This window comes from Monodon monoceros, unplaced genomic scaffold (assembly GCF_005190385.1).
Source record: "Monodon monoceros isolate NGI ecotype Baffin Bay Population unplaced genomic scaffold, NGI_Narwhal_1 Super_Scaffold_10, whole genome shotgun sequence".
In the NCBI taxonomy this organism is placed as follows: Eukaryota; Metazoa; Chordata; class Mammalia; order Artiodactyla; family Monodontidae; genus Monodon; species Monodon monoceros.
In genome coordinates, this window is record NW_021703766.1 from 1,955,732 (window position 1) to 1,980,407 (window position 24,676).

The 24,676-nt window shown below is 47.3% G+C and overlaps 1 protein-coding gene across 2 annotated transcripts in view; it reads left to right on the forward strand.

The window, feature by feature from the left end:
- Positions 1-30: 30 nt before the first annotated feature.
- The window catches only part of ZCCHC14 (zinc finger CCHC-type containing 14), a 57,655-nt gene continuing 33,009 nt past the window's right edge, over positions 31-24,676 (forward strand). The window contains exon 1 of one of the 2 annotated variants that reach the window (XM_029239970.1): positions 31-576. In XM_029239970.1, coding sequence (XP_029095803.1) covers positions 418-576 — 159 coding nt within the window. In that variant the 5' untranslated portion in view covers positions 31-417. The remainder of the gene's footprint in view (positions 577-24,676) is intronic. The other variant, XM_029239964.1, reaches the window with a different exon arrangement.

Genomic DNA, 24,676 nt, shown 5'->3' on the forward strand with positions numbered 1-24,676 from the left:
GGCAGCATGGTGGAGAAGCGCTGCCCGTTGCAGAGGGACGGCGTGTACCGCTGGTTCTCGGAGCTGCCGTCGCCGCAGCGCGTAGAGTTCCTCTGCGGCCTGCTGGACCTGTGCATCCCGCTCGAGCTGCGCTTCCTCGGCTCGTGCCTCGAGGACCTGGCCCGCAAGGACTACCACTCGCTGCGCGACTCGGAGATCAAGGCCAACAACCCGGCCGACCTGGGCAGCCTCACCAACCTGACAGACGAGGTGGTGCGCAGCAAACTGCTCGTGTCGCTGGCGCTGCTGGGCTCGGAGCAGCGCGAGGCGGCGGGCGTGCTCTACCGCACGCTCACGCACATCGACTCCATCATCCACAACTACGGGCTGCAGCTCAACGAGGGCCGCACGGGCGATGAGTTCTTGCTGCTCTTCACCATGGCCTCCAACCACCCGGCCTTCAGCTTCCACCAGAAGCAGGTGCTGCGCCAGGAGCTCACGCAGATCCAGAGCAGCCTGAGCGGCGGCGGCGGCGGCGGCGGCGGCGGGGGCCCCGGGGGCAAGAGCGCGCTGCCCACATGCCCGGCCTGCCACAAGGTGCGTGCCCGCGCCCCAAGCCCCCGTCTGAACCCCAAACCTCACACCTCGCTCCCCAAGCCCCCACTGGCACCCCACATCACCGCAAACCCCTACCCGCACCCCAGGCTTCCGCCCCACCGTCTCCTCGCCACCCCAAGCTTCCACTCCGCACTTCACTCCGTGTCCCACGTCTCCCTCCTGCACTTCAGACCCCACCCTCACCTCAACCCCCTGTTCCCTCCTTGCACTCCAAACCCGCACCCCTAGACCCCGCCCGGCACCCCACGCCCCCTGGGGCCCGTCGCACCCGCCTTGCTCGGGGCCCGGGGGAGGGGGCTCCGGGACTGGGGAAGGGCGCACCGGGCAGAGTTCGCGGCCCGCCGGGCCTTCGGTACACGTCTTCCGCGGGAAGCTGGAAGCGCGATAAGGCCTTTGTCCCCTTCATCGGGCTCTTGGGCGACAGATAACCGTTACACATTGTGTCCTCTTGGTTTCTCCAAATCTGGTGTTTATTATCAGAAAAGGAAGCCGCTAGTGAGGTGGAGATTAGAAGGCGCTGTAACGATAGGAGACGTTCGCGGGGTGCTGTGCTGGGGCTCCCACGGCCTAGGTGTACATTTCCCCTGGAGTGGTGGGGTCGGCGTCGCCCCGAGGAGGTTAGGGTCGGCGTGGGCCGCAGGCCGCCATGGGCCGCAGGCCGCCGTGTGCACGTGTGTCAGTGTGTGCGTGTACGTGAGTACATGTCTGCTTGAGTGTATGTGCATTGTGTGTATACGTGAGTGTGTGCTCACGTATATATGTGTATAGAGTGTATATGTGTATTTCTGAATGTGTACGTGTGTCTATTTATATTGTGTGTAAGAACAGGGCTGTTGTAACAGACGGAAAAGCAGGTTTGGAGCCTTCAACGCATGTGAAACAGTTATTTCTCCGTGACCCGCCTTCCTTTTTACAAACAAATCCTAGGCTGATTGAGAGTCCAACTAGGATTAGTTAAAAGATCTCCTGTCTCCAAATTAAACAGGAAGGGCAGAGTGGTCATTCAGTTAGAAATGTGAACTTTTGTCTAGATGTTTAAAAACTATGTAAACACAAAGCATTTGGGGCTCCAGTGTCTTTTTAACAGTCCCCTGGGACCCTGTGCCAGAATTGTGCTCCAAGCAAAAGGATTTATCTTTGACCACGTGTGTTGTGTGATTTAGGATTAAAACTGACTTTCTTTGGTAGTAAAAGATTGCAGTCATACCAGTAGTCTAAGTGCTTTTTGATAGTGTCTCCGCTGTCTGAAACTAAAGCTTTGTTTCTCTGGTTTACTAGTGGTGGTTTTTAAACTCTTTCAACTGTGGATTGTGGCTTTTAATGATTTCCTTTGGGACGGGGTTGTGATACCTACATTGGTTGGTTTTGGTTTTTTGGTTTTTTTTTAGCTGCATTGGGTCTCCATTGCTGCGCGCGGGCTTCCTCTAGTTTCCGCGATCAGGGGCTACTCTTCCTTGTGGTGCGTGGGCTTCTCATTGCGGTGTCTTGTTGTGGAGCACAGGCTCTAGGCGCGCAGGCTTCAGTAGTTGTGGCACGCAGGCTCAGTAGTTGTGGCTCGCAGGCTTTAGACTGCAGGCTCAGTAGTTGTGTTGCACGGGCTTAGTTGCTCCGTGGCATGTGGGATCTTCCCGGACCAGGGCTCGAGCCCGTGTCCCCTGCATTGGCAGGCAGATTCTTAAACACTGTGCCACCAGGAAAGCCCCCCTACATTGGTTTTTAACTTGTATCTTTTTTGAGATATGAACCACCTCTGAGACTTTGGTTTCCTGTTTTAAGCGTGTGTTCAAATCCCATCCTAAAAATGTTTTTCCAGCTATGACAAAGGGAAAGCAGGGCCCTATTAAGATGTGGTTGTCCACAGGGCACTCAGTAGGCTCTGGGGTGCTGGTGTTCATGGGGTTTCAGTCCCTGGTGGCCAGTTTCATGAGGTCTCAGTCCTCTGTTTGTGTTAGTAAACACTGGTAGTGTCGTATTCACCTCTTGAAGGGGATTCCTTTGTGTATACCGATGAATCACTTTATAAAAGCAGAAGATGGCAATTATTTTGGCGGGGCAGCGAGCTAAAGCTAGAACAAAAATACCTTTTTTAAGAGAGACTTTTTGTCAAGCCAGAAACCCCTTTGATGAGATGCAGGGGCTCGGAATTGACCAGCTGTGTGACCTTGGCCAGAATCCTCTCTCCTCCTGGTTTTCCCTTTTGGGGTGGAAGGCAGGTTACCTGTCTCATGGGCTCGTTTGGAGGGTTCTATGAGGTCCCATGTGAAGCGCCCAGGAGATGTTCTATGAGTGCTCTCTTGGCCTTGTCCTCTCTGGCTTTCCATAGAGGAGCGCTAACTTTTTTTGGCTGCAATGCTGGGCTTGTAGGATCTTAGTTTCCCGACCAGGGATGGAACCCCGGCCCCTGACAGTGGGAACGCCAAGTCTTAACCACAGGACCGCCAGAGAATTCCCTAGGAGTACTAACTTAAGCAAGGCACGTTGTCAGGGAGTGAAATATTTATGTTTTGGAGTTTTGGTGTTTTCTAAGTTGATTTTTGAATGCGTAGTTACTTGGAGCTGGCTTTTTTGTTGTTGTTCTGTTCATCCGTGGGAAATTGGAGAATTTTGCCTGATATTTAATAATGAGGTTATAATGAGGAACCTTGGGGCCATTGCTTCCATGTTTCAGAAACAATCATGGTGTCTAGTTTTTTTTTTATATATAAATTTATTTTATTTTATTATTTACTTTTGGCCGCATTGGGTCTTTGTTGCTGCGCGCGGACTTTCTCTAGTTGCAGTGAGCAGGGGCTACTCTTCGTTGTGGTGCACAGGCTTCTCATTGCGGTGGCTTCTCGTTGCGGAGCACGGGCTCTAGGCACGTGGGCTTCAGTAGTTGTGGCACACAGGCTCAGTAGTTGTGGCTCGCGGGCTTAGTTGCTCCACGGTATGTGGGATCTTCTTGGACCAGGACTTGAACCCATGTCTCCTGCATTGGCAGGTGGATTCTTAACCACTGTGCCACCAGGGAAGCCCATGGTGTCTAGTTTTACCTGGTACATCCCCTGTGTCACTGCTGAACTTAACTTCACTCATATTCATTTAACTTTCTGTTCCTTTGCTGCTTTCAAATTTATGCCTGACACTGATGCACAAGTCCTGTGAAATCTAACAAGTGAGCCTTTTGCCTTGTTAGTATCCCTAAATCTAATATTTAGTGCAGTCCTGAAAAAGCAGCCCCTTCAAGCTGTGTTTGCATTTCTTTTGTAAGACATTGTGTTTTGTTTTGAACTCTTTGAGCTTAGAGACTTTGTGTTTATCTTTTAGAGATAAAGATGTTGATTGTTTTTTATTCTTTATCCTATTTAAAGGGACATACTTCTTGTAATTAAATTTTCTGATATAGTATTTGCAGTTCCTTCTCCAAAGTCTCACTGGGTTATTTTAAAATTCTTTTTGCTCCAAGGACTTGTAGAAGAAGTTTAAAAGTGTGAAGAATGTAAAATAGACATTTTTACTTTCAGAAAGGAAGGTGTTCATAGGCTGGAGGGAGAGTGGGTGGCTTCGCTGCGCTCAGTAGCTAGGTGCTGCAGGTGTGCAGTGCGAAAAAGGGAAAAGTTTAAATTTATCCTTTACCATCTTTTCTATGTATAGGTGATAAAGTGCTGTGGCATATGCTTATTTATTTATTGAGACTTAATTCGTATATCATGAAATTCCCTCCTCTGAAGTGTATAATTCAGTGGTTTCTAGTATATTCAGAGTTGTGCAGCCATCACCACTGTCTGATTCCAGAACATTTTCATCACCCCTAAAAGAAACCTGTACCTATTTGCAGTCACTTCCCATTCACCCTCCCCCACCGGTGACAACCACTAATCCACTTTCTGTCTGTGGATTTGCCTGTTATGGGCATTTCATGTAAATGGGATCACACACTAGGTGGCTTTTTGTGGTTGGCTGCTTTCACTTAGCTTACTGTTCTCAAGGTTCACTCATGTTCTGTGTAGCCTGTGTCAGCACTTCACTCCTTTCAGGTTGAATAATTTCTGTTGTGTGGCTCTACCCTGTTTTGTCTGTCCATCCATCAGTTGATGGGTTTGTGAGTTGTCTCTGGTGCTTGCTTCTAGACTTTTTCATTCACGGCTAGTAGGCTGGTGTCTTAAGCCCTTCCACCTAACACTTGCTCAGTCGTCTCCGGAGTGTCGCCCACACACGGCCGTCCGGAGGGGCCTGGCTCTCACGTTAAGAGTCCACCCGGCGGATTGCTGGGCGTCGGCGCGGCGCCCGGCAGGTCTGTCCCTGGCCTCCCAGAGGAACTGCAGTGAGAGGTGGCGGAGGCCACTCTGCTCTCAGGACTGATTGTCAGCTCCGTGGTCATGCTGTGAGCCCCTCCTGCCCTCCCGTTCCGGAATCCTCGTGATCAGGATCCTCACGGACCTATTTCCAGAGGGCGTCAAAACTGTGTCTAAAGTGCTTAGTGCAGGAGTGTGGTGGGTGGTGGCCCTTCTCTGGGTGTGTGTCCTGTGGTACAGCTCCGGAGTCCTCCTCTGGGGACTGAGTGCCCAAGAAACTTGGGGTCCACGCAGATACGGCGAACAAACCTGCTAATAATCTCTTGCCCAAGGCAGGCGAGAGCTTGCTTTGTCTTGTTGCTTTTCGTAAGCTGTTGGAAATCGTTGCAGTTCAGAGGTGAGACACCTGGTGGTTTGTCATGTGCTGTAGAAACGGCTTCCTCTGGTTTCTCCTTTAACCCTAAACCCTGGACTGTTGGAGCTGAAAGTAGTCTGAAACCACAAGAAGGGACTTTGCCTGGAACTGCTGTTGTTCCCACTCAGGTTAAAGGAAGAGCTGTGCCTGGAAGGCCAGTGCGGCTCCCTGTTCACACTTGTTCCAGGCAGCTGAGGTCCAAGGTCACCAGTCTCCACGCAAGTCTGGCTTCCTTCATCACACTGCAGGAGAGGGTGTCCTGAGAGGGATTGGAGTTTTTTTTTTTGGCCAGCTTTTTTAGGTCCCACAGAGTGTCCTCTTTTTGTAGTGAAGTACGTGATAAGGAATTGAGACATCCTGGGGTACAGTTTTAATTGCTTTTCTGCTGCTGGTGTGTTCATTGAAAATGAAGACCCCTCACCGGTCGTTGGAGTCGCAGTCCTGCTGTTTTTCTCCTGTATAATGGCTCAGATTGTGTGGCGCTTTAATGACTGTCTTTTGCCCTCAGGTTAATTTAAGGCTGTTTACTTTGACACGAGCTAGTTAGCATTTGCTTTATTTAACTCAGCAAACATTTTTGAGTTCCTGTTCCACCTGTGTTCTGGAGTATAGTTGTAGAAGCGGGAAGTGTCATGTCATATTAGGGTGTGATGAGCGATGGGGTAGCATTACTGATACAAGTTAGAACGTAATTGCAGATGAACATCAACATTAGCCTTGTTTCTGCAGTTTTTGAAGTTCATTGTTCACTTAGGCTTTATTGTACCCATCTTTCTTCTCAGTCCTGTATACTTTATTTACCTTCCTTTTGGATTGAGGACATTTTGGATTAATATATGTATTTTCCCAACAAATTCAATTCCGAGTTTTACAACTTGAAAGGAAGCTAGGAGAAGGGACCCGAGCTGGTACATCCTTTCTGTTTGCTAAATCGTTGACTGCTGACCTCCTTAGAGGCTGTTAGTAAATCAGAGGAAATATTTTATCACATCTAGGAAAAACAGTCTCTACTTCAGTATTCTTTTTATTTTTTCCTGCCTTAGATGGATTGGATTTTAGAAAAAAAGATCCTTTGGGTATCTTTTTTTTTTTTTGAGAACCCTCCTCAGAACACTACTTGTCTCATTAGTTTGAGTAGGAACTGTTGCCCCAAGTTCACTAACTGGTTTACAGATTATTGAAGGGTTTCTGATGTTTGACTTTACCCTTGACATATACAGTTTAGAAATCAGTTTCAACCAGGCAGCTTTTCTCCAGTCTCTGTAGCAGTTTTGTGGGAGCCTCCCTATTTATAATAGCCACTCTATTTTATGGCTGCCCTGTGAGACCTAACATATTATAGCAGCGTTTCCTGTCAAAAGCGAAAAGCAATTATCAAGAACTAATAAAATATTTGGTTAATTCTTAAGCAGTCTGTTTTGTTTTGGGTTAGAAGGCCCGATGTTATTTAGAGTGAAGAGAAGACAAAGGCAAGACCCACTATCTTTCAAGTAATTGCTAATTTCACATAATCTCTTTGGCACGGTATATGGCCGGGACCTCAGAGGCAGGGCCAGTGGACGCGCCTCTGGGGGTTGGAGCTTCGGGTGGATGTTTTGGGGCAGAGGTTGCCTTTCTGTCCCAGGCAGTCCCTCTGTCTCTGTTCTGGTCACATCTGCCTGTTTCCTCAGAGACATCGTTAGGTCACGTGCTGCGCTTTGCTATTTCCTGACCTCCCCACCTCCCCACAGCAACCTTTGACCTCCACTGTTTTCCCACTTGGAGCATCAGCCCTTTCGTGGAAACAGCGAGACCCTTCCTTCCACCTGTCCCCTCCGTCATCCGCTCACGTCTTGGTTCCTTTGTGACCAAGTCCTGCCCCAGAGCAGCCAGCAGGCCTGCGCTCCAGGGAGAGCCCATTTTTAACAGTTTGGTGTGAATCCTTCTGATGTTCTAATGCCTATATAAATATATACTTATGTATTCTTTGAAAACATCATATATACATAATTAAATACAAATAGGATCTCCCATACATGCTATCCTGCCCGTGTGTGCGTGTGCGTGCACGCACACAGACACACACACACACACCCAGTGGTAGAGAATACAGCCAGCCTCCTGGAACCTGGCTCCTGCCCCCAGCCTCTTCAACTAGAACAGTTTTTATTAAAGGGAACCCAATAAATCTTTTAAATGAAAAATATTTTAATAGATAATGAGAAGTAAAAAGAAAATTGAAAAGCTACAAAAGAATATTCAATGAAACATCCCCTTCTTGCCCCTCCCCCATCCCCCATGCAATCAGGGGAGGACACACAGGACGTTTCAAGGTTCCTTTCCTTTACCTGGTTGTTGATACCTTTTATATCACATTAAAAAAACAAGTTTTTGGTTTTTTTGTTTTTTTTTTTTACCCAGGAACCCATGCAGTTCCGTTCCCCTCTTTGTTCCTTGTAGAACCTTCTAGAAAGACTCTCTGTGTTTACAAATAGGTAACTGGTGTCTTGCTGCACACACAGGTCTGTCCCTTGTTTGCTTCTCTTGGCGACTTTCTTGATGAGCACTCTCATGTCAGTCCACAGAGCTGCTTCATTCTATTTTGTGGCTGCCCTGTGTGTCTCTACTGATGAGACATCTTACAGACAGTGTCTGTCACTTCCATATCATGTACACGTCACCTGCATATGGCCTTTCACATGTTGGTAAGTGTGTCTCCAGAGCAGAAGCCTGGACGTGGGGTTGGTGGCAGGTCACATGGTCTGCACTTATGTAATTATTTGGGGTGTCGCCAAGCTGCACCTTGTGGGACCTCCACAGCGTGTGTGAGCACCTGTCTGTGTCCCTCCCCTCCTGCGGGGCGTCAGCGCACCGCTGGCTGCTGTCGGGCACTTAGGCGAGGAATGCTGCTCAGTGCAGGGACATGTTTGCAGGTGATCCATTTTATTTATCTTTGTTGAGCTCTCCGTATCCTTTGCCCCTTTCTGTTGGGTTGTTGATCTTTTCTTTATTGTTTTTTAGGAGCTCTTTAAGTTTCAAGGAAATTGTCCTTTTGTCTTTAGTGGAAGTTGTAGGTATTTGTTTTCCAGGTTTGGGTTTTTTCCAAAAGACTTTACTATGCAGTTTTTGTTGTTTGTTTGTTTGTTTTTAATGTCATTCTTACCAGTCTCGTTTGGCTTCTGGGTGTTGTGTCCCAATTAGAAATGCAGTGTACATAATGTGTCGTGCCTAGTACTATACATATGCATAGACTGTGCTCATGTACACATCATGCATTATACATGATAACCATTCCCGGTGGTGTCTCCTTACGAAACTCGTGTGGTTTCTCATTTTACATTTAACAGATCCATCTGGAGTTTATTTGGTGTAAGGTACAAAGCTGGGTTTATATTTTCCAGATGACCACCTAGTTGTCCCAGTGCCATTTGTTGAATAATGCATCCTTTCCCTCTCAGATTTGAAGTGCTGTCTATTACGGTACGGCGTATTTCCCAAGTATGTTTCGGTTTACTTCTAGACTCTATTGGGTCTCACTGATGTCTTTATCTTGATGACCTCTTATTTGCCAGATTCGTTGGCTACTTTTCAGCCCTTATCCTTCTCATCTCTCATTTGTTCTGTGGGTTCCCTGCGCAGTGAAATTCCCCAGGGGATGGTGTTACTTATTTTATTTTTTTTTAAACAAATGGGGCTGCTGAGATGCTGGGTTAAAGGGTCTGGGCGGGGCCTAGTCATCTGCTGCCTGGGAGCCGGGCCCCCTCCCTTACTTCTCTGGCACCACCGACTTCCTCCTGCTTCTATGAGCGTTTGTTTTCCGTTTCTCTCCTGCTTTCCTGCCCTTTTGATGATGGTATTCCTCAGGCTTCTCTCCTCCTTTCTCTTCTCTTGTTACTTTATAATTCATGACATATTCAGCTGTGATTTTGCCACTCTCTCTGGTTACCCCCAAATCTCTAACTAACTGGGACTGAGCTGCAGCTGGGTGTCCCAGGGAGCTCAGTGTGTCCAGAGGCAAGGTCCTCTCTTCCCATCCTTTACTGCTGCGCCCTTGTCCTGATCCCCAGCCAGGAGCCCACGCCCGCTTTCTCATTTTCAACCAGCTTGTTCTCAGGTCCAAGCATCTCCATAGACTTACTGTTCTCCATCGGCCCTGCCGCAGCCCGGGTCAGCGTTGGTTCTGTCTGTCTCTCTGTCCCTTGCTCTCTCCCCACCTCACCTCTCCCTAACACACTTGGCATGATGGTTACATCTGTGGGACACTCCTTAGTAGGTGGGTTTGGGGTGGTTTATCAGGGATTCAGGGTACAGATTAAAGCCATCTTCTGGGGACAAGCACCGCCCTAGCCACATGCGGCCCCGCCTCATCCCAAGTCAAGAAGCAGACGGGAATGTGAGTGAGTGACGACCTCTTTGTAGAATTAACTGATGCCATTGTTTTAAGTCTACAAGAGGCAACTTTATAACTTCTCTCTTTTGTTTTTTGATTAAATTTAAAACAGAAATTTCGGTACCTTAACTCCTTTTAGAAATAACAGTGACATGTTCAGGTGCCGACCTCAACCTGGTTGTAGTCTAGTACCACACCTACTCGTCTCCCTGGCCTGGGTCTGTGTACTGTAACACCCCGTAGTCTCCCTGGGCCCCTCTTAGCCTCTAACGGCAGTTCCCAGGGTGGCACAGGAACGGTCCTGGTAAGATGCCCGTAGGAGGGTTATTCTCTGGCACGCAGTTCTCAGCATGGTGTGCTGCGTCCCTTGTGATCTGCCCCTTGCCTGGCTATATTCAGCTTTCATATTGCTCCTGTTCACTGTGTTGCCTCGTTGCCCTGAGCCTTTGCAGATGCCGTTCTCTCAGATGGGACACCTGCTGCCTGGGGCACCCTAGCCCACACTTCCTGGTGCACACGTATTAAATAAGCCTTCTTCTGGCTCCTGCTGGCCTAGCCCTTACCCTACTATAGTAGGGTTCTTTAAGTTTTCATCACCAAACTTTGCCTTATTGGAGGGCAGAGACTGTGTCTCTGTCTTTCAATCCCAGAGGCCAGCGGTCCCTGCCACCTAGTAGGAGCTGGGTCCTGAGAGTCTGTGAAAACCCAGTGGAAGGGACTTGTTGGTGTTTATGAAAGGCCCCCCCAGTGAAAACCTTTTCTTCCTTAGTGCTTTTCCTCTCTATGGCCCTATTAGTAATATCTGTTACCAAGTCACACTCTCCATAGCCTTTATCCAATGGCTGTTTCTCTTACGCATTACACAGCAGTATATTCTAGTGAAATTTTAACATCTGTATCCTACTTGGTTTTTTTTCAAAAGCCAGCGTGCAAAAGCTTCTGTTGGGAGAAACTCTCTGAATGGGATGTTTTGGCTTTATATTACGCTGTGACAAAACTAAGTTTATGGACAAGTACACCCAGAGCTGGGGAGGAGGTGAGAGCTGGGGACGGCGCGTGTGGTCGTCCGGTGCTCTGGTGGGCTGGTCACTTGTGGAGCCGTGCACGTGGATCAAGTCGTCTTGGAGAGGTAGCTTAGAGCTTGTGTCTGTAAACGTAAGGCTCTTTCGCTGTTTTCCTTTAGTGTTTGCAGAATTGTAAATCATGGTAAGCCTAGATGGTTTTTAATGTGCTATAGAACGGCAGTAAACCGAGCGACTGTTATTAGTCAGTTGTTAGTTTATATGTCTTTTATGCTTTAAACATTGACATCAGATTCATTATAAGAAGGGAGCATTATAGCATCATTTCCTAGTTATTTGGGACTTTTACATAAGAACTTCAGTAGAATTACTAGAAAGAAATTGTATCCTCAATTTTCTTACTGATTCACAGTGAATCTAATTAAAACATGTATATGTAGGAACTACTTCTAGAAATATTATAGTCTAGACTAGAAAAAATAACTTTGAAAAAGGAGGAGAATTAATTTGTGGGGAAGAGAAACAGTCCCTTCTCCCATCACATTTGGGCATTTTAATAAAAATTAAAAGCTTGGGAATAATGTTAACAACCTAGCTATAATAAAGTCAATTAAATTAATGACATACTTTGAGCGTACTGGGTGTTGAGGTTGTGTGGGAAGCGCTGGGTGGTGCGTGTACTCCACCTGGACGCAATTAAGTATTAAAATACTCTCCGGAACTCCGCTCTTCCCTGTGGGAGGATGATCCTCCTGTCGCCAGCTTCCTGACAGAGTATGTTTCTGGTATGGGTACTTTGCAGGCTGGGATTTTTCTGAAAACACTTATTTTGTGTGGGTTTTTTCCTGTACTTTAAAGACTGGGTGTGAAGCTCGTGAACCAGTGTGCTGTTCATATTCGTGTTGGGGAGGCTGATTTACCAATCACAATGACTCTCTTTCTTTCAGAATTGTTAGGAAAGAGATGAGTAGAGGACAGGTAGCACGCACACAAGAGGGGTACGTGCCCTGTGCGGGGCACTCTGCGGGCTGCTTCTCATGTGTGTGCGCGGTCTTCCCAGTGAGTCTGTGAGGGAGGTTCCATCCCATCCCGTCCTGTCCCCATTCTGGCAGCAAGGAGACAGACACAGGGCTTAAGGATGCGTAACTTCAGAGGTGACATGAGTAAGGGGCTGTGTGTATTATGTGACACCAAAATTATGTTAAAAGTGGTGGGGGTTTTTACTTCATCGTTAAAAGTGAGAGGAAAACCCTGAAGAATATGAAATGAGAAGACAAAGGAGGCTAAGCTCTGTGGCTCGTGGAGTAGGAAGTGGGAGGCATTGGCAGTTATGTGAGCTGCGGGCGCCCAGCCACCTCTGGGTGGCTCTGATTGCTCCTCGGAACCTTTTGTCATAGTGATGTGGTTCTTCTCCCAGCCACCCCACCCCTACTCATTCATTTTTATTCTTTCAGTAGCCTTTCGTTGATACCCTCAGTATTACAGCTCAGTGTATGTATAGTTTAGTTTAAAGGTAAAACTTACATTCTGTACTTGCACACTTTTTTTTTTTCTGTTTTAACTTTTTTTTTTTTTTTTTTTCCGGTACGCGTGTCTCTCACTGTTGTGGCCTCTCCCGTTGCGGAGCACAGGCTCCGGACGCGCAGGCCCAGCGGCCATGGCTCACGGGCCCAGCTGCTCCGCGGAATGTGGGATCCTCCCGGACCGGGGCACAAACCCGTGTCCCCTGCATCGGCAGGCGGACTCTCAACCACTGCGCCACCAGGGAAGCCCTAACCATTTTTTAATTTAACTGATTTATTTTTTATCATCTTTACTGGAGTATAGTTGCTTTACAATGCTGTGTTAGTTTCTGCTTTATAACAGTGGGTCAGCTGTACGTCCCCATATATCCCCATATCCCCGCCCTCTTGCGTCTCCCTCCCACCCTCCCTATCCCACCCCTCTAGGTGGTCACAAAGCACCGAGCTGATCTCCCTGTGCTATGCGGCTGCTTCCCACTAGCTAGGTATTTTATATTTGCTAACCATTTTTTAAAATTGGAGTATAGTTAATGGACAATGTTTTGTTAGTTTCAGGTGTACAGCATAGCGATTCACTTATACATACATAAATTCTTTTTCAGATTCTTTTCCATTATAGATTATTACAAGATACTGAATATAGTTCCCTGTGCTATACAGTAGGCCCTTGTTGTTTACCTATTTTATATATAGTAGTGTGTGTATGTTAATCCCAACCTCCTAGTTTATCTATACCGTCCCCCTGTCCCCCCGCCCCGCTATCCCCTTTGGTAATCATAAGTCTATTTCTGTTTTGTAAGTAAGTTCATTTGTACCATTTTTTAGATTCCACATATAAGTGATATCATATGATGTTTGTCTTTCTTTGTCTGACTTCACTTAGTATGATAATCTCTAGGTCCATCCATGTTGCTGCACGTGGCGTTATTTCATTCTTTTTTATGGCTGAATAATATTCCATTGTGTGTGTATACCATATCTTCTTTACCCATTCATCTGTTGATGGACATTCCGTGTCTTGGGTATTGTAAATGTGCTGCTATGAACATTGTGGTGCATGTATCTTTTTGAATTAGAGTTTTCATCTTTTCTGGATATATGCCCAGGAGTGGGATTGCTGGATCATATGATAGCTCTGTTTTTAGTTTTTAAGGAATCTCCATACTGTTCTGCATAGTGGCTGCACCAATTTACATTCCCACCAAGAGTGTAGGAGGGTTCCCTTTTCTCCACACCCTCTCCAGCATTTGGTATTTGTAGACTTTTTGATGATGACCATTCTGACGGGTGTGAGATGATACCTCATTGTAGTTTTGTTTTGCATTTCTCTAATAATTAGTGATGTGGAGCATCTTTTCATGTGTCCGTTGGCCATCTATATATCTTCTTTGGAGAAATGCTTATTCAGGTTTTCTGCCCATTTTTTAAAAAAATAAATTTATTTATTTTTGGCTGTGTTGGGTCTTCGTTGCTTTACGCGGGCTTTCTCTGAGTTGTGGCGAGCAGGGGCTACTCTTCGCTGCGGTGTGCGGGCTTCTCATTGCAGTGGCTTTCTTGTTGCGGAGCATGGGCTCTTAGGTGCACGGGCTTCAGTAGTTGTGGCGCACGGGCTTAGCTGCTCGGCAGCATGTGGGATCTTCCCAGACCAGGGCTCGAACCTGTGTCCCCTGCATTAGCGGGTGGATTCTTAACCACTGCGCCATCAGGGGAGTCCTTCTGCCCATGTTTTTGATTCGGTCGTTTGCTTTTTGGATATTAAGCCACATGAGCTGTTTTGTATATTTTGGAAATTCATCCCTTATTGGTCGCACTGTTTGCAAATATTTTCTTCCATTCCATAGGTTGTCTTTTCGTTTTGTTTATGGTTTTCTGTGCTGTGTAAAAAGCTTTTAAGTTTAATTAGATCCCATTTGTTTATTTTTGTTTTTATTTCCATTATTCTAGGAGACAGATCAAAAGAATACTGCTATGATTTACGTCAAAGAGTGTTTTGCCTATGTTTTCCTCTAGGAGTTTTATAGTATCCGGTCTTACATTTAGGTCTTTAATCCATTTTGAGTTTAGTTTTGTATATGGTGTTAGAGAATGTTCTAATTTCATTCTTTTACATGTAGTTGTCCAGTTTTCCCAGCACCACTTATTTAAGAGACTGTCTTTTCTCCATTGTATATTCTTGCCTCCTGACTGTAAGTGTGTGGGTTTATTTCTGGGCCTTTTGTTCTGTTCCGTTGATCTATATTTCTATTTTTGTGCTAATACCATTACTGTTTTGATTACTGTAGTTTTGTAGTATACTCTGAAGTCAGGGAGCGTGATTCCTCCAGCTGCATTCTTCTTTCTCAAGGTTGTTTTGGCTCTTGAGGGTCTTTTTTGCTTCCATACAAATTAAAAAGTGTTTTGTTCTATTTCTGTGAAAAATGCCGTTGATAATTTGATAGGGATTGCATTGATTCTGTAGATTGCCTTGGGTAGTGTGGTCATTTTAACAATGTTAATCCTTCCAATCTGAGAACATGGTATATGTTTCCACCTGTTTGTGTCGACTTCAGTTTCTTTCATCTTGTAATTTTCAGAGGACAGGTCTTTTGCCTCCTTTGGTAGGTTTATTACTAGGTATTTTATTCTTTGTGATGAGATGGTAAATGGGATTGTTTCCTTAATTCCTCTTTCTGATATTTCATTGTTAGTATATAGAATTGCAACAGATTTCTGTGCATTAATTTTGTATCCAGCAACTTTACCAAATTCATTCATAAGCTCTAGCAGTTTCCTGGTGGCATCTTTAGGATTTTCTATGTATAGTATCCTGTCATCTGCAAAGAGTGACAGTTTTACTTCTTTTCCAATTTGGATTCCTTTTATTTCTTTTTTGTCTCTGATTGCCATGGCTAGGACTTCCAAAACTACACTGAATAAAAGTGGTGAGAGTGGGCATCCTTGTCTTACTCCTGATCTTAGAGGAAACGCTTTCAGCTTTTCACTGTTGAGAATGATGTTGGCTGTGGGCTTGTCATCTATGGTCTTTATTATGTTGAGGTATATTCCTTCTTTGCCCACTTTCTGAAGAGTTTTTATCATAAATGGATGTTGAATTTTATCAAAAACTTTTTCTTCATCTATTGAGATGATAATATGGTTTTTATTCTTCAATTTGTTAACGTGGTGTATCACAAAATGCACACATTTTAAGTGTATCATGTGAGTGAGTGAGTGTTTTTCACCACTTGAGTTTTGGTAAATGAATGAACCCCTACCAAGATACAGAACATTACTATCACCCCCAGAAAATGTCCTCATTCTTTTTTGGGTCAGTTCCCACCTTTACTGCCACCAAACCCTGCTATCTCCTACCTCCTGCCTTTTTTCTTGTTTTTCTCTTCTATTTTTCCCCCACCATTGATTAGTTCCACCTTCTCTGGAACTTCATTTAAGGGGACTCATAGACTCCATTTGAGCTATGGGCTTGCTTCCTTGCACGATTTTTAGTGGCTGGTCCAGGGGTTACTGAAGTTTCACAGTCAGCCTTCCTGGAGTTCATGTGGAGAGTGAGAATCTTGCAGTTGTATTGTACCCATAAGGTTTCTCTGTCCTTCGTGCTGTGGTTAAATATGTATTGCTTCTATATAGGCTGTTTAGTCCTACAATATATTTTTTGCTTTAATAGGAATATATATTTTTTAAGTTAAGATAAAATATAGTCTTTTACGTTTACCCACGTATTTGCCATTTCTTACAGAAGAACCGGTTTGTTACCATATCCCTTCAGTCTGGAAATCTTTTCTTCAGCATGTTTTGGAGTGCAGGGCTGATGGCAAGAAATTCTCTGTTTTCTTTTATCCAAAAATGCTTTGTTTTGCCCTGTATTGTTAAAGGGTGTTTTCACTGGATGTAGGATTCTTTGTTGACTGTTCTTTTTCTTCTAGCTTTTAAAAGAGTTGAGACATGTCTTCTGGCCATCATTCGTTTTATGGTTCTGTATCCAAAGTGCTCTTTTCCTCTGGCTGGTTTCAAGATCACCTCTGGCTTTGGTATTGGAGCAGCTTGACTGTGTTGTTTTCTTGAATTTATCTAGTTTGCTGTCCTTTGAACTTCCTGGATCTGTAAATTTATGTCTTTTACTAAACTGGGGAGATTTTCAGCCATAATTTCTCCACGGTTTTTCCTGTCTCCATCTCTGTTTCCTTCTGGGACTCTAGCTGCAAGTATGTTAAACCTTTTGATATTATTCCACAGGTCCTGGAAGCTTTGTTCTTCTTTTTTTTTTTTTTCCCCCAAAATATTTCTCTCTCTCCGTGTTTTGGATTGGACGCTTTCTGCTGATCTGACTTGAAGTTCACTGACTTTTCTATTAATTCCAAACTGCTGTTAAGGCCATCCAGTGGATTTTTTATTTCAGAAATAGCACTTTTTGTTTTAGAATTTCCATTAAAATTGTTTTTGTTATTTTAGGACAATTTTTTAGAGCACTTTTAGGTTCCCAGAAAAATCGATCATAATCACCCAAAGTCCACAGTTTACGTTAGGGCTCACTCTTGGTGTTGTATATTTTATAGGTCTGGACACATGTGTAATGACGTATATCCACTGTTACAGTATAACAGAGTCTTTTCACTGTTATTAAAATCCTCTGTGCTCCACCCATCATACCCGCCCCCCCCAACCCCTGGCCACCACTGACCTTTTGACTGTCTCCATAGTTTTGCCTTTTCCAGATGTCACATGGTTGGGATCAGATGGGCTTCTTCACTTAGGAACATGGATTTAAGCTTCCCCCACGTCTTTTCATGGCTGCAGAGCTCATTTCTCTACAGAGCTGGGTCATAGTTCATTGTCTGGAAGTTCACAGTTGATTTATCCATTCACTTACTGAAGGCCATTGGTTGCTTCCTGAGTTTCCATTTTTAGAAACAGTTTCTGTGTGTCTCCTGAGATCTCCTCTTTGGTTCGTATACCATGGGCATATTTTCCCTCCCGTCCTGGAGCCTCGTTACAGCAGCCACTTCTCGCCCCTTGCCTCGGGCCGCAGCTCCGGCTCGTCTTGTGCCTGCCCTCCTTTTCTCTCTTTGTGGGTCTCGTTTTCGTTCCTTTATGTGGCCAGTAATTACAGATCGCTTCTTGGACTTTGTGTGTGAGGCGTTGTGGAAACTCTGGCTTCTGTTCTGCCCTCCTGAAGGGCGTTGGCGCCCGGTTGCGTTTGTTTGGTGCGGTGGGCCTGGCCGGGCCCCTCCCAGGCCCTCTCCGGTGTCCGCTGGCTGCTGCGGTCTGTGCAGCTGATGGGTCCTGGGGTGACCGCCAGGGCCCTGCCCTTGGTGCCCGGCTCAGGGCTCACGCGGAGCGTGGGCAGGAGTCATATGCAGGATTTGCTGTTCCCCTTCCGGGCGCTGTCCTTTCGGGGTTTCCCTCTCGCCTTCCAGCTGCTGGAGTCCACCAGCATTCCGATCTCTGGCTTTCCGAGTTGGTGAGACTTGGGGCCCTCCCTGAGCTTCAGCTGCTCTTCTCTCTGGTGCGGCCTAGGCCTGCTGCACAGGAGCTCACCCGTGCACATCTCACTTCCAAGCTGAGACCTCCCCCTGGTTTCTCCTGTGTTTGGTTGTGTCGGTTCATTGTTTTATATGCTTTCTCCGGAGCTTATGCTTATCTGCAAAATATTGCTCTGACTACTCAGCTGTTATTGAATGGAGAACCACCTGTGTTTTGTAATCCAAGTGTTGTGGTCAGTGTAGACCATGGGTCCAAGAAGGAGTAACGCTCCCCGAGGAAGTATAGCTGTGAAGGAGTGCTTCCCGCTTGCTGGGACTCGCGTCACTGTAAAGGTGAGGCTCTGGGCAGAGGCGGAGAAATGGGCTGGCCCGGTGCCTTGAGATTAGCGTGTCCTTTGGAGACTGCACATAGATGCTTGCTGAGGTGCTCTGGCACTCAGGGTGCTGAGGAGGGTCTGGTGTGTGAAAGGGCGGGCTCAGCGCCCATACCCGTGTGCCTCTCAGGTGCAGGGTCTGCTGCCATCTGCGGCTGGGGGTGCCTCTTGAATTTCTTGACCTGAGTGTCTTCTCTGATCACGCGTTGGGCCCTTTCCGGCCTGATCTTTCCCTGAGCAGCTACCTGGCCCTGAGCGACTGAGCAGCTTGGCCGTGCTCGTAACAGGCGTCTGCTCAAGTGGCTCCTGTAGAAGTAACTCCCCAGGGCCTGTGTTACTTATGCTCTCTGGACCTTTGGTGCATCCTCGTCTTCAGCTGGGTGGCTGCTGCTCGTTTCCAGCTGCTTTGGGTGCCTGTTGTCCCCCATCCCGGATGCCCCAGTGTTCTGGACTGAACCCGTATCGTGGCTCGCACCCCGGGGAGTCAACCACTGGAACGTGTGCTGCTCTGCGAGGTTCATCTCTGGTGCTTGAATATTACGTCTAGAACCAAAATGGTCATTAGAGCCCAGTTTACTCATTATGACTAGACTTTGACTCATGTTCTCAAAGAAAACCCCAATATTTAAGCACACTTCTGGCCAAAATGCGCACGCTAACAATATGGTGTGTAGTATGCACTTAATGTCAAAAGTCCTGAGGGTAAAAAGGACCGACTTTGGCTGTGACGTCCACGAGAAGAAACTCTACCTGAAATTGACACTGCCGTGCAGAAGACCGCAACCCTGCATTTGAAGTGGTTTCCACGAGTACACCGGTCACACGCCTTACCTTTTTTCTAAAGGGGGAGGGGCTGCCTTCCTGAATGTATTTTACATTCAGCATTGTCTTCAGCGTTTATTGAGATCCCACGTGGCTGTGCCTTTCGAAGTTCTGGGTTTAATAATACTCCTGCGTGACCCCTTGCGTCATTCATGGTCCTCACCACTAACATTGCACCTTTCCTTCGACACCACTGTTTTTAATGCTCTCCTGCCCCTGCCTTAAATTTGCTGCCTGTTGTCTGTTCAGTTCTAGGAGAATACACCTAAGCTGTTGACAGTGTTTAAAACAAACCTCTGAATGAGAGGCAGGCAGTGCGGCTGTCCAGACGAAGCCTGTCCTGCTACTCCCGGCGCCTTCCCCCACCGCCAGGCTCTGGTTTAACTGCCGGCTGCCGGCTGCATGGTGGCCTGGAGTTGGATTTCTGAGCTTCCCGGTGTGCACAGTGAGGCTGGGTGCGCAGTGGGGCTGCACTGCCCTGAAGGCTGCTAGGGAAGAGCATGGCTTTCGAGCCGCTTTGCTGGAACTCATCTGGTTACGTACTTGGTACCTTGTGCCGAGATTTTTGAGTGGTAATCGTTTTTTTCTCCCTCCTTTTCTCTTTTTTAATGAGCAGAGCCCTAGGGTAAGAAATATTAAAAGCAGTGTTTTTATGTGGAAAACGGTTTTTGGTTAGCTCTGGCTTCCGCTTGCCTAAGTCAGCAAATAGCTTTCACTATTAAACTATCTATTTTCTTGTTCTGGGTTTTAGAGACACATAATCACTATTTTAGTAAAATGCTTACAAATCACTTTTCTTTTTGATTTTATGTATTTTTTCCCCATTGACTTAGAAGTATTTAACATGTTGTTCTTTCCAGTATAGAGGTGGTACTGGGAAAACACGTTGAAAATCAGGGACTCTGTTTGTAGTTGCTGGAGTTCATGCTTGTGCTTGGAGGTCCCTGGCGTTCATGAGCTTCGGCCAAGGAGGCCTTGCTGTCCAGCTCTTGGAGACTCAGGGCCCCAACCCATCTGTCCCTGCTCCTGGAAGCCCTTCCTGCAGGTGTTTGCTTGGCTGACTCCCGGTCCCACGAGGCCTCAGCTCCGCCGTCCTCCCTAGACCACGGGGTTTCCTGTCCTGCCGGTGCTGCTCAGCACCTCCGACAGCTCCCAGACCGCTCCAGGCCTGGGGGGGGCAGGACAGCCGCGCAAGGGATGAGCAGCTGCGGTTTTAGAACTTGCCTTTGTTGGACTTTTTCATGCTGTTTGCATCTTGTAGGAAGGTGCTCTCATTTAGACTTAGTATCTTTAACTTTTTCCCTAATTCTAATAGTGATTGTTCCTTCCAGAAAAATTGAAAAACAGAAAAGTATATTTTTAATCACTCAGATAGTAAATACTATTAAAATTATGGCGTGTTTTCTTCTTTTTTCAATGCCTGTAGTATATGTATCTATACAATTTATATATTACAAAATTCACATATCTAAGCGTGAGTGTTCTCCGTGCCTTTCATTTTCTGAAATTATTTTTTAAAGGCTGCGTAATATTTAATCATATGGATGTAAATTTATTTATTTATTTGGCTGCGTTGGGTGTTCGTTGCTGTGCGCGGGCTTTCTCTAATTGTGGCGAGGGGGTGCGCGGGCTTCTCATTGTGGTGGCTTCTCTTGTTGCGGAGCACGGGCTGTATGTGTGAGGGCTTCCGTAGTTGTGGCTCGTGGGCTCTAGAGCTCAGGCTCAGTAGTTGTGGTTCGCGGGCTCTAGAGCGCAGGCTCAGTAGTTGTGGCTCACGGGCTTAGTTGCTCTGCGGCATGTGGGATCTTCCCAGACCAGGGCTCGAACCTGTGTCCCCTGCATTGGCAGGTGGATTCTTAACCACTGCGCCACCAGGGAAGCCCCTGGATGTAAATTTATTTACGTACTTAAATACTAATCTTGCTGGATATTTATGTCATTTTTTTTCTTTTTCGGCCGTGCTGCACGGCTTGCGGGATCTTAGTTTACCAGGGATTGAACCCACACCCTCAGCGGTGAAAGCTCGAAGTCCTGACCCCTGGACTGCCAGGGAATTCCCTATTTTTGTCCTTCTAAAGCTAAGATGAACCTTCTTGCACACAAACCTTTGTATCGCTGGCTATATTCTTAGGATAGATTCCTCCCGGCGGGATTAGTGGGTCCAAAGGTACAGATGTAATAAAAGTCTGTTACATGCACCTAATTGCTGTTGAGACACTTGCACCGATTTGCACTTGCTGGTTGGGGATGAGATTGCTCGCCTGTGACATGTGAGCGTTGCTCGTAAGGGCATTTGTCTACCTGTAGTTGCAGTGCACTGATCGCTTGTCACGGAAGAGTCCATCTGTAGGTGGAGTGTCTATTTAGAGGGGGAGGCAGCCCCCAGATTCCAGGGACGGGGATGTGGAGACCGTGGGGCTCCCTGGACCTGGACCCTGGGCGTGGTCAGCAGTGCAGCTTTGCGTGCTGCACTCGGGGTGCGGACAGTGGGGTCGAGCACGGACCCTGCCCCCGGATTCGAGGCCGCCCAGGGGAGCTTCTCTGCGGGGCCTCGTGGGCATGTGTCGCCTCCACGTGTCCTCACAGCGCCGTGTGTTGGCACTTGAGCCTGGGTAATGGCCTTCATGGCTGGCCGGCACATGCAATGGTCATAGCAGCCGCTAACATCTCACTGAATCCTGGCTGTTTTTCCAGCACACTTAGCTACTTTAAATGCTTTTCATTTAATTCTCACAAAAACCCTACGAGGTAGGTGCAGTGGAGGAAGCTGAACGTTGCCAGACGAAGTTTTGGCCATGGTAGCATGGTCAGCAGGCTGCGGCCGCAGCTGTGGAGCCGGAGCCGTGCACGAGATGGGGTCGAGGGGCTCCCGGCTGAGGGCACAGCTGGGGCAAAGGCCTCCCGGCCATCGGTCCCACCCCCGGTGGCCGCAGTGGATGGAGCGGAGGGGAGCCGTGGGGGTTGTCAGGGCCGTGACAGGAGCCAGACCCCGTGGGCCGTAGGAGAGGCCGGCTGTGAAGGTGAAACGGGAGGTGAGCTGGCCGGCAAGCACGTCGGGCGTCGTTTAGAAATAGAGCCGGCTGCTTGCAGGAAAAGGGACTTTGAGCCTAATGGGAAACATCCGTCCAGGTTGAGCTGGGCTCTGTCATTGGAGAGCATCTTCTCAGCGCCTTCCCAGCAGCAGCAGAAGGCGACACTGGGAACCGAGCGAGTCTTTATTCTCGTGTCCACCAAGCTGCTGACTGGGCCCTGCTTGTGAGCCTGAGTCAGAGAGCACTTGAGCTGAGCTGCATAGGTCACATGGGGCAAATTAACTTGACCAGAAATAACCCCAAACAGCATTTCTGGGAAATGCAAGTGAAGACAGCTTTCAATGTAAACAAAGGAGCGAAGGAAAGATAAAGGCTTGGTTGGAAAAAGTGAACATTTGGAAGAGTAGGAGGAAATGCTTTGCGGAAAAAGTACCAAGGAAAACAAATATTTTTTTTCCAGTAGTTACAGTTTTAAAGAGTTTTCTTTCATGTATTTATGTCAGATGCAGTGCATACATTTCGATGGGGAACTCACAGATTTTTCCCTTTCTGTTCATAGCCACGGCACATTGACCTACACCCTGTAGCTTTTCCTGTGAATCCAGGGAAGGAGCTTGCTGTTCTCCTCTGGGGACAGTCAGACATCTGGACGTGGGGCCCTGGGAGCTTCACGCACAAAACAAAAGAACCACCCCAGTGTCCCGGCCGCAGTCCAGAAGTCCTGGTTGGTTTGGCGGGGTGTCGGCCTGCATTCTTTTAGTGCCCTGGGGTTCCCCGTGCAGTCAGGGCTGAGAACCCCGTGTGGGTCTGCTTCCCCTGCTTCACAAGCTGCGTTCTCCAACCACAGTGTTAACCAGAGGGACTGGAGGGCACTTGTTCCACTCTTGCATCCACCTCCCCACAGGCTGAGTCTGGAGGATGGCGTTCTGCTCTTGCCGTTTGGGCTGTTGCAGGGTGGGCAGGGGCATGTGTGTCTCTGCTTGGGGCGGAGAGGTTCCTCACTGGCCAGCAGGCCCAGTGTTTCCGTTGTCGGTTGTTGAGACAGCTCAGCCTCTCTCTTCTTAGGACCAGGACCTAGAATTACTTGCCGGGGCAGCTAAGAGAACACAGGGGTTCCTAGGAGTCAGGTCAGATGCGGGGAGTCTGCTGCCATAATGTTCAGTGTGTAGCTGAAAATAGTAACCTCCTGAGTTGTTTCCCAAAGTAATAATTTACTGTTTGGAATTTAAAATCTTGCTCTTTGAGTAATTACTTGTACCTGTTAGTGCTATTATTTAATAGGAGAGAAGTTCATTTCTGGAATACTCTGACCATTGGATGATGAAAGAAACTTTGCCACACCTAAGGAAATAATCCAATTTAGTTAAATTATAAATATAAGTAACTGAAAAATGTAGCTGTCTTGATAACATCTTGGTAAATGTTATCAAATGAATTGACCTTTTGGAGGAATACTGGGTGGGGAGGAGTTCTTTCCTCGAGCTACATAAACTTGCAGGCTAACCAGACCTGCGGTGAGTTGCTGTCCTTGCGTGGGGTCCTTGCGTGTCCCCGTGCACAGCAGGAGGCCTTCCTAGCCAGAGGCTGGCAGGTAGAGCAGGCGGAGCTTGTTGTGGGTAGCCTGTGGTGTCGCTGCGGCTCCGTCTGTGAAGGGTTGGGTGTCCTGTCTCCGAGATGGCATGTACCGTCCTGCCCTGCAGGAGTGGTGCCACCTCCGCCTGCTCCACGCCCTCTGCCTCTGCCTGATGCCCCGGGCCCGGGCTTTACACAGCAGGGCATGGGGCTGTGCTGCCGCCCACCTGCTGTCCAGGTAACAAGGAGAACCAGGGACAGTGAAGGCCAGAGAGCTTCCTGACATGGGTCAGGGTTGGGACCAGAAGGCATGCTCCACTTTTTCCCAGATCTTCTCCTTTGTTGTGTATGTAGCATGGTGTTTCTCCACCTTTTTATTTAAAATTCATTCATTCATTCATTCATTTTTGGCTGCGTTGGGTCTTCGTTGCTGGGCGTGGGCTTTCTCTAGTTGCGGCGAGCGGAGGCTACTCCTTCGTTGCGGCGCGCGGCCTTCTCATTGCGGTGGCTTTTCTTGTTGTGGAGCACGGGCTCTAGCACACGGGCTTCAGTAGTTGTGGCACGTGGGCTCAGTAGTTGTGGCTCGCGGGCTCTAGAGCGCAGGCTCAGTAGTTGTGGCGCACGGGCTTAGTTGCTCCACGGCATGTGGGATCTTCCCGGACCAGGGCTTGAACCCGTGTCCCCTGCATTGGCAGGCGGATTCTTAACCACTGCGCCACCAGGGAAGCCCCTCTCCACCTTTTAAAACTCACCTCTCTTGATAAAGTTTAAAATTTTAATTTTTCTCTACGGTCCTTTGAAATTTTGATGTACATTAAATTGTGAATATGAAGACGTTAAAGCATTGGTCATTTTTATTCTTCTAAATCCTACAAGTAGTAAATATATTTGGCTATAAAATTTTCAAATACTGGTCATTATTATGGGGAAAAAAAGAAAGTTATTGCACCCTCCCCACCCTGCCCAAGAAAGCCTCCTCTCATGTCTTGAAATCACTTACGGTTACGAGTTTGCCGTATCCTTCCGGGCCCTGACTGTTTATTTACACATGGACACGTTCACTGTAACCCTAAGACAGGAGGGGGCAGGGAACACTCCTTCTGGCTTGTTTTGGACACTTGGTCTAGGTGAGCTTTCCTTATGGTGCAGAGTGGGGATCTGTGGGCAGCAGTCCTTTATTTATTGGGTCTCTATCA